This window comes from Sceloporus undulatus, chromosome 1, assembly GCF_019175285.1.
Source record: "Sceloporus undulatus isolate JIND9_A2432 ecotype Alabama chromosome 1, SceUnd_v1.1, whole genome shotgun sequence".
NCBI classification, from domain to species: domain Eukaryota; kingdom Metazoa; phylum Chordata; class Lepidosauria; order Squamata; family Phrynosomatidae; genus Sceloporus; species Sceloporus undulatus.
In genome coordinates, this window is record NC_056522.1 from 318145896 (window position 1) to 318156017 (window position 10122).

Below are 10122 nucleotides of genomic sequence, written 5' to 3' on the forward strand. Positions count from 1 at the left end.
AAACAATGATTCTGTTTGTATTAAGTCTGTATATTGGGTCAGCAAGATTCCAGCTGAATGTTGAGAGATATGTGAGTGTTAATTATAACCAATACTCATCCACCAACAAATCACCATCTTGGCATGTAATCCATTGTGTTTAAGTATAAGGAAAATTAAATTAAGAAAGCTCTGGGATCATCCAGAGCCATTTATGGATATGGGAAAATTCCAGTGGATGTACCTCAATGGAGCAGGCCATCAGTGACCCTCTCTCAATGGCATGCTTCATGATTTTATATATATCTTTAGGAGCATCCTTTATCTCATAGAACTCTGTTACACCTCCTGTGAAATCCTCCATGGCCTCAGTGGTGTTGCCTCCTTTTAGTGCCTCATAAGACCCATGAAGCCTGAAGAGGGACAAGAAACAGTTAATCTGATAATTCTGTTCATTCTTCTCTACTTGGATGTAAATCATCCTTCTGTACTGTATAAATGTAAATGAGGAAGCTCAGACAGCTAACCAGAATTTGATTGATTTAGATTCATTTTTTCAGTTTCATCAATGTAAATGATACATCTGCAACAGAATGTGGGTATGATGACACTATGGACCTATTATAGATTGGATTCAGTTTTTTGTTTTGTTTTTTGCAGCAGAATAGAAACTACTGTCATAATAGATTTCTTGTCAACCTTGCAGCCCCTTCAGAATTTGCTCCTGATATTTGAGAAGTCTCTGGAACAGATTTAGGATGCATCTGCATGGTAGAAATAATGTAGTTTGACACCATTTTAATTGCCATGACTACATTTTACAGAATCCTGGGATTTGTATTTTGTGAGGCACCAGTATGCTTTGGCAGAGATGGTTAAAGATCTTGTGAAACTACAAACCCCAAGATTCCATAGGATGGAGCTATGGCATTTAAGTGGAGTCAAACTGCATTATTTCTACAGTATAGATGCACCCTTAGAGACTGGGCCTTTCCTGGAAAGTAATTTCTTTCAATATATAATTTAGTTAGGCCAAGAGGCTGAGTTACCTATATACCTTTGCAATAAACTCAACAATAACTAAACAAATATTGTTTGCATGGAGTGTAGGTCTGGGGAATTCCCTAGAGAAAACAGACTGATTTTCATTATGTGATTTTTACCATGACTATTTCTGCAGTGTATCACACTTCTCCCTCACCAGAGAGTAAACACAAACTTGTAAGAATACAGAGCACTAAGTAAAGAAAACATTTTTACTTTGCATAAGCTTTTTCCAGTAAGGCACTCCAGAATTCATTTTGCTGGGAGGATTTGGTAAAGACCAGTTGGTTGTTATATGTTGGCAAGCGGTCATCAATGATAACTTCCACCCAACTTCCATAACGCCAAAACTGCAAGATTCAACCAAAGAAGAAAGCAAATTAGAAGTTCTGTGAGTGGGACTCAGCATCATTTTTGTTTAAATTAATTGTTATATTTGGATTAATATGACCTTTCGTTGTTTAATTTACTTCTGTATTATCTTCCACTGGCTTGTACAGGTATATGTAGTTGAATTACAAAAAAGTACATTCTGAAACATATCCAAGCAAATACCTGGAAGTGAAAGATCCCGGCATAATCTTTTATGAAGGTCTGATCATGTGGTATGACCCGGAACAGCAGTTTTTCATTCAGGGTCAGACAAGCAATGGCAGCCAGGAACCAACAATCGCCTTAGAGGAAGCAAACAGATTTAGAGAAATTAAAAAATCAGATTAATTAGGAAGAAGCAGAGTATGTATTATCCTGAAAAATTATTATTTCTACAGGTCCTCCATCCAGGATCAATCAAGATTCCATTATGTGTATATGAATAAAGATATAAAATGGCATTTGATAAATTAAATTATATTGTTTTGTTATCACAAAGTCAAAACAGTTGAGAAGAAAGGGCTAGGTACCTAGTTCCCCTTGACAAATGTCAGTCCTGTTGGCTCCACCAATTATGAAACGTGGGTTCTCACAAATTTCCTGTAGAATAGAAATATATTTCTGAGAAAAAAAAGACATACTATCTACTCGCTGTGATAAATAAGATCTAAAAAGAATCGTTGTATTCTACTGACAATTGTAGCAACCTTTCTGTTATTCTGTTAAAGTAGGAACTAACATTGATTTAATCAAGCAGTAATAAGATCAGGACAAACCAAAGGAGTTTGGGATAGGATGAAGCGTGGGAAAGTACAATGGAGGGCAGCAGAAAGATTGCTTTAATGCTTTATGCTGACAAACCTTTGCCTGTGACCTTCAAGGGGAAATGGACACTGCAGGGGTTGGGGAAGGAGCAATATTCACAGCCATAAAGGTACAGAGGTTCTTTCCACATGCCTTCAGGTCTGTGGCCAGCCATCAGAAGTTCACTTAAAAGTCATCTGACTTTTTCAGGTTCATGCTTATGGCCTCCCTGTAACTGCTATTATAATAAAATATAACAAAATATATGTACCCCACAATAACACTGGGCATGCAGGGTGTGCTAACAATGCTAACTATTTTTAAAAAAACTTTATTATACACACACTTTCAAATATATCATATAGCATAAGCAGATCATTGAAACAATATATAGTATGTACAATAAAAGAACCAAAGTCCTGTTGGGAGACTTGCAGTCTCTTGAAATGAAAATGTCTATTTGAAAACAAATAAAATGAATTCAGTCTCAAATGGTATAATGGTCCTTCAGAAGATAAACAACTTTAGTATACGACTTGATAGGAAAGAATGAAGTTGGCTGATTTCTGTCAATACAATTCACCACTATTTGTAGCCAAGCGTGTTTTGACAACAAGTCTTCATCAGTGGCTGGAGCATTTTCTAGAACTTTCTTATCACAAATGAGTCAATCATAATAAAGAGTAATCTACAGATATTCTACTGCTTTCCCACAGTCTGTGGGAAAACAGAATACCTGTAGATTGCTCTTTATATTGATTGATATATTTTGCTCTGGTTAATGTTGTCCTGTGGGGGTTGAGTCAAGCCCATTATCAGATATTTTTTTCTATTTGGAAAGGTATTTTATTTTTGACCAACCATTTCAGTGACCTGGTGTTTGCAAGTGCCTCGATATCAGTTTGAGCAATACATAAACAATATTTGTTTAAATATTATTGTGGCCTGGTATCCAAATGAAAATAGATATGGTGTTGATAAGACAAGATGTGAAATAATTTGATGAAGCTGATGAATCCATAGTGTGCCCATTTGTTCTTCCAGGCACATTTTTGGAAATCTGTCAGATTCCATTGAAAGGATCTTCCACCAGTAGCTGAAAGCTTTAATTACTTTTAAACTGTAAATAGAATAGATACCTGTTGCAGCTCTTACTGCTGCTGCAGGAGTGTTCCTGTCAGTCCCCAAAATAGTCCTTAAGAAGCGTGCTTGATTTTGTTCTCAAGTAGATGGGCCTTTAATAGAACGCACAATTTAGTGCCATATGTTAGAACTAATATAATTTTTGTTTTATGGACCTTTAGGGTGGGGAACAAAGAAGTTGGATCATTATAATGAGTTAATTTAGAATCCTATCACATGGGGTTAAAACCCCGGTGTACTTTCCCCAAATTTAGGTTCCATGTTTAACTTAGCCAGCTCCCTCCCTTAGATGTCTCTATTTATGGAGCCCAAGGCTGTAAACAGATATTTACATTGGCTGTATATTTAGTAATAAGATGGTATAGAACAAAACAGTTATCTATTGTGGAGAACCCAGCCTCTTCTTCCACTAGTATGTTCTTCTCAATTATCAGTCCTCTATTTTTTTTTCTCAAGAGATGTTTTGCATACATCTTAGCTGTTATATCAATAAGTGTTACGGGTCTAGAGCAGTGGTTCCCAATGTGTGCCTTGCCCCGAGGAGCCTTAGGCCTCTGCATGAACTTCCCAGGTGCTCCACAGTTGCTCTAGGAAAATGAAAGAAATAAAAATGGAATGAAATTAAAGAATAAGAAACAATAACACTACTCCTAAACACCATTAACTTGTAAGGCATAAGGTAGGCCTCTTAGGGGCTCTGCCATAGAAACTGATTCTAAAAAGAGCTCCATGAGTCAAAAAGGTTGGGAACCCTTAGTCTAGGAGTTTCTGGGATCTTCCTTATCTCCTTTTAGATATATATTGGAACTATGATGGACAGTTCTCATCCTGCTGGAATATGACCAGTATTGTCTCTGTGTGTAAACAGTTCTGCCCGCTGTGAAGCCCACCAGTCAATATGTGCCCTGAAGAGTTCCAGAGAAAGGAAATCTTCACCAGGTGCCTTATGAGATTTTAGTGACTGAATAATGTGTTTGCTTTTTGTCACTGACACTGGTGTTCAAGGAGAAAAGTTAACAAGGGGCGTAGGCACAATAGTTCTCTTTCCTGAAGAGATCTGATTAAAGCTGACAAACAAAGTAGTATAAAAGTCTTCCCAAACTGAATCTTAAATGGGAATGTCAAGTAGTAGCTTATGCTCTCTCAGCATGCCAAATACAATATTCAAAAAAATAAATAAGTAACTGGGTTTGACTCTTTTGCTGACTTTTCTTGCTCAAAACAAACTGTAGTTGTGTGCTGAGCCTTCTTGGTGACTATTAGCTTCTCTAGTTGTGTCTAGGCTTTATTTTTGCATGACTGTCTGGCGTAGGGTTTCTTTGCACCAGATGCATGGTTGCTTCTAGGATCTTTTTTGAGCAAGAACAGTCAAGATTAAAACAATTAGTTCCTATAGGCTGGTGATTCATGGCTTGGAATTTATCTATTATTATTAGCTACTACCACCAGGAGGGCCTTTTCTACCTCGGCCCCCAACCTCTGGAACTCGCTTCCCGATGAGCTCCGCTCGGCCACCTCACTGAACCTATTTAAGAAGGGGTTAAAAACACACCTTTTTGAGCAAGCATACCCCTGACTCTTGACTCCCGACTCCCGATGTGCTCCCCCCCCTCGTCAGCATTGTTGAGCTGGCATGAGATGTGGTTTTAATATGGTTTTATTGTGGTTTTATTGTTTTGACTGGTTTATGATGTTTTGTACATTGATGGTTTTTATATTGTATATGCACATGTTGTTAACCGCTTTGATTTTTAGAAAAGCGGTATATAAATAAAAACTTTATTATTTATTATAATTATTATTATAAAATAGAACAGAGATTGGCATAACTAGTAATACAGTCTGTCTGTGGCGTCCACAAGCTTGCCATCTTGATCTCATGCAGATGGCAAGTCCTGGTGGACAAAATGCCACATGACCACACTGCCATAGGAATCCATAGATCCAGCATAGGTGGTGGGGCGGGTGGGTCTGAAATTGATCCTCCACGTATAGGAAGGGCTCACTGTAATTCCATTTGGGTCTTGAGTAGACACAATGCTGAGGTACTCCAGTAGTCACTTCTCTCCAGGATGAAGAGCAACCACTGGTGAAGATTCTTTGGTTCAGTTTGTCAGCCAGTTAGAAACCCATCTAACAGTAGCACCATACACAAAAGTGTATACTTCTATGGCTATTCATATTGTCTGACTATAACGGTCCTTCCTGGGCAACACTTCACTCTATGCATCTGAGGAAGTAGACTAAATCTACAAAAACTTATGATACAACTTCTTTTTTAGTCTAAAAGGTGCTATAAAATCTCTTTGTATATTGTATAGCCCACAATTCACCCACTTGTTTGCAAGAATATCATGGGGGACATTATCAAAAGCCCTACTGAACTTAAGAGCCACAGCCACAGCACTCCATTGGTCTATCAAAAGAATAGATAAGATTAAATAAGAGTAGAAAAGATAAAATTAGTTTTGCATGTTTTTGTTTTTGAGGAACTTGTACTGGTTGTTAGTAATCACAGCATTTCTACGGAATTAGAACATAATTCCCACAAAGGCTAAGCTACTCATTAATCTTATGGTAATTGTTCAGTTTTGCAAAAATTATTTTTTGGAGGGAAGCCCTGCAGCCTATTCTTAAAAGAAGCTTGGACCCTCTCTTCCAATTCCACACTCTGGGACCAGCTGAGGAGCTGCAGTCCAGGAACATCAAAAGGGTCACAATTTTTCTTTAGCAAACTATTTGAAATCCTTTTAAAAAAATAAAATAGACAAATAGTCTTAATATCAGTTTTACTCAGGTCTGTGTCTTTATGTTCCTTTTGTGGGGCTAATTTCTTAGCCATTGTCAGCCTCATGAATCTGGAGTGTGTGTGTGTATCTTTTATCACTTGCTGCATTCAGATCTGGATCAGCTGTTGCGTTGGCTATTTTCATGGGATTTAATTTGTTTGTTTCTGTATTTGTTTAATTTGCATCCAGCCTGTCACCCAGTTCAGGAGCCAAGGCAGGTCACAACATAAGTTAAATACATTGTTAAAACAATGGACAGCATAAAAGTCAAACACAATTAAATAAACAATTATATTAAAATTGTAAGTTTTTAAATTTGAAGTATAAAAGGCATAAAACATAAAACATAATAATAATAATAATAATAATAATAATAATAATACAGTACAGGCTAATTAATTTTTTTTGTGCAAGAACCGGTTAACAGTCAACTGCCTGGATAAACATAAATGTTTTTGCTTGCCAGTGGAAAGAGAGTAGGGAGGGAGCCAACCTACTTTCCTATGGGAGGGAACTCCACAGCATGGGAACAGCCACCAAGAAAGCTCTCCCTCACATCCTCAGCAATGTTGCTTGTGATAATGTTAGGATTGAGGAAAATGTTACTTTCCTGATGATCTAAACACTTCATCAGCCCGATATTGGGACATACTGTCTTTCAGACAGTCTGGACTGAACCTCATACCCCCCCCCCCCCCCAACTGTCCTGATTTGTCAGGGACATCCCAGTTAATCCTCTCTCATCTCACTTTCCTAGCTGCTTTTAAAACATCCCAGTTTCTTTCTCCTCCTCCCACTTTCCCTCTTCCTCACTGGCTAGTTTCAGTTGTTGCACACTGACTTCAAAATGCAAAAGTAGTTTTCTTTCAGTTAATTCAGCCGGGCCGAGAGGCGAGAAGGAGTTAAAATTTTTCATTTCTCAGATTTAGGAGATTATTGCACATGAAATCCACACTGGGATAGACACAGGTTGTAACCGTGAGTAACGGATCTTAGCTCACGGTTATAACCTGCATCTATCATGGCGCAGATTTCATGTGCGACAATCTCCTTTGGCAAAAACAAACTGCTGCACCCTCTCGTATCTTGTGTAATGTCCTTCTTCATTAATAACTTTTGCCATCTTGATCACACCCTGAGGTTGCTTGGCCACATGTCCCAGTTTTTAATCTATGAAATGTTGCAGGGACTAATTCAATTTGGGTCGTAGTGGGTGTCAAAAGGATGGTCCTTAACTTTCTTTGGGCCCTGCACTGGCTGTTTGTGAGGATGGAAAACCTGCAGAAATTAAACCTTGTTTCTCCTCTGGGGTTCTTACTGATACTCCCTCATGTCTATGACCTTTTAAACTCATTTAAACTTCCCTTTGGTTGCCTCATTGCTGTTGCTTTTGCTGAAACAGCAGGGGAGGAGGGAATAAAGTGATCAACCATGAGAGAAGAGCAGTTGCCAGCAAGAGGGGAAGATGTAACTAATTCCCTTCTGTATCTCAGAGAACAACCTCCTTGGACAAAGGAGCACCTAGATGAAGGGGAGAAGGCACAGCTAATATTTAGGCAGAAGGCAATGGGGGCCTTAGTCTTAAAGAGGAACCATCAGGTTAGGTGCTACTGTAGAAAATGGGATGTTGTTGTGTGCCTTCAAGTAGTTTTGGACTTATGGTGATCCTAAAGCGAACCTATCACAGGGTTTTCTGAGACTGAGGGAATGTGACTCACCTAAGGTCACCTAGTGGCTTTCCATGGCTGAGTGGGAATCAGACCCTGATCTCCAGAGTCATAGTCCAACCACTACACCACACTGGCTCTCTGGGATACCTTAAAAGGTAAAGGTAGTCTCTTGACATCATAGCTTTCGAGGGTGGAAATTCCTTGCTTGCTGGGGCCAACACCTTGACGCTGCCACCCCATCCCACTACATGTACACACAATCAGGATGCTAAGCTTCTCCTTATGTTTGAAATATTTTTTGTAAAATGTCAAATATTGAATTACTAGAATTCAGAAATTCAGCAATTCTGTACGATTTTACCAAAAAAATTAAAAAACCCTAAATGAACAGTTCATTCTCTTAATTAACACCTTATCAATCCTTGTAGGGATTGATGGTAAGTACCAACAGGAAAAAACAAAAGAAGAAGAAATTTACCCAGGGCCTGCTCATGACAAGAGACAGGAGAATCACAACAAACATGTGCATATGCATTTTAAAAGTAAAGTGTTGATTTTTAAACCGATTGTAAAAAGGAGAGAAAAGTCAAAGCTGTTTGGGGGATACGACCTGCCTGTACAGGATACAAAATGCCTACATAATAGATATATAGAAAATCAAATTACTTGAGAGACTATGACGTAAGTCATCATGTCTTGACTGATGTGGCAGAGAACTGTTTAGCTGCCCTCTCACCCAAAGAAAAAGGACAAAAAGATTGTGTAGGCACAAGAGACTGTGAAAGTGATGCTACTTATCATTAATGGTGTACAATAGATTCCTGTTTCCCCCCCATATATCTACATTTCACACAGCACTTATTAGAGCGATCAATATATAGTTCTGGTTTGGTTTGAGATATAGAAAATAATCTCACTTGTTCTGCAACAAAATTCAATTTTCAAGTTGAGAAAACACACTTTCACTGACCCAGATAAGCAAAGTATGGTAAGTCTTTTAGTTAGTTTCTACTTTGAAAGGTGGAATAACAATACAGTATTTAAAAACATTAGATTTTAAAATGTTCTGCCAGACATTTATGACAGATTTTAAATTTGGACTTAGAAATGCAAGGCCAACTAAAACACATCTGTCAAAACTTGGGGAAAACGACAAACCTTATCCCTGAAAATCTTGCTGCACTGAAGACAACAGTGTTCATATCTAAGCTTTTCTAGTTAGAATTTAATGAAAGATTACTTGATAGTATAAGCAAATCTTTAAGAAATTCATCCTTTACATCAGACTAAGAGTCTACTCACTGGTGGCCTCTTCCACTCAAATTTGACAGGGAGCTTTTGACTATAGAAAAGGGAGGACTCATTTGCTGGGAAATCTGGATCTTCATAAAGAATCTTCTTTTTGAGAAATTTGTTATGGAGCTCGTAAAAAGTCTTCTCCTTTGCTCCGATGATGGGCTGGTTGCGGCTGAGGATGGCAGAGTAGATCCCTCCTGTACCTCCACCTGTTTCAGCAGTCGTACTAGCATTTTGGCAGAGAACCGGCCCAGCTCCAGTCCCTTGTGCCACCTTGGTATTGGTAGCCAATGGCATGGAGATTGGTTTTGAACAAATTTATCAACTTAAGAAAATTAATAAAAAACAAGGAAGATCTTGCAATCCAGAAGAGAACAGGAAAGCGGAAGTTGCTATGTAAACGATTTCACAGTTCTCTTTTCCCTCCTTTTTGTCTGCAAGCATTCAGATGGCAGTGTGAAGAGCCATGCCACAACTTTGTGTACATGTCATCAAGCGGTTCTTGTTTGGTGTCAAAATCTGCATCTTAGCAGGAAGTAAGAGAAATTGTTGAGTAACCTTCACCTCCGGATCTGTGTGAGTGAGTGTGCCTGTGGTGTGCTTTGTAAAGGTTGCAGATCAGAAGACTAAAAATAAACTCTTAGGGAGAGTGTTGATGCAGAGGAGGGGATAAAGAAATAGAGCTGTATTTTTCGGAAGGTCTGAAAGGGCCAGGCAGCTTAAACTATTTTTATTATTATTATTTTAAAAAACTCTCTAATGTGAAAAATGCAACTTTAATTTACAGGCTGATGAAACAAGAGAAGCTTAAATGTTTAAGAACCTGGCATATAAAATGTCAGGAATAAACTCTTCCAGAACACAGCTACAAAAGCCCAAAAACCCCACAAAAAAACTATGGATGCTGGCCGTGAAAGCCTTCGATTCTTAGAGTTTGTTCTAGAGTCTATTGGAGTTACCTCATGGTGCTCCTCTGGGCTTTTAATAACCTTTCTTGAGAAGAATCTTGAAACTTCATGCGTTTG

The 10122-nt window shown here is 38.4% G+C and overlaps 1 protein-coding gene across 1 annotated transcript in view; it reads right to left on the minus strand.

The window, feature by feature from the left end:
* CAPN3 (calpain 3) overlaps window positions 1–9701 on the minus strand; it is a 43474-nt gene extending 33773 nt beyond the window's left edge. Inside the window, exons 1-5 of the mRNA XM_042445427.1 lie at window positions 9104–9701; window positions 1926–1995; window positions 1579–1697; window positions 1240–1373; window positions 224–392 (exon numbers count right to left, since the gene is read on the minus strand). Coding sequence (XP_042301361.1) covers window positions 224–392; window positions 1240–1373; window positions 1579–1697; window positions 1926–1995; window positions 9104–9394 — 783 coding nt within the window. The 5' untranslated portion in view covers window positions 9395–9701. The remainder of the gene's footprint in view (window positions 1–223; window positions 393–1239; window positions 1374–1578; window positions 1698–1925; window positions 1996–9103) is intronic.
* Window positions 9702–10122: the final 421 nt, after the last annotated feature.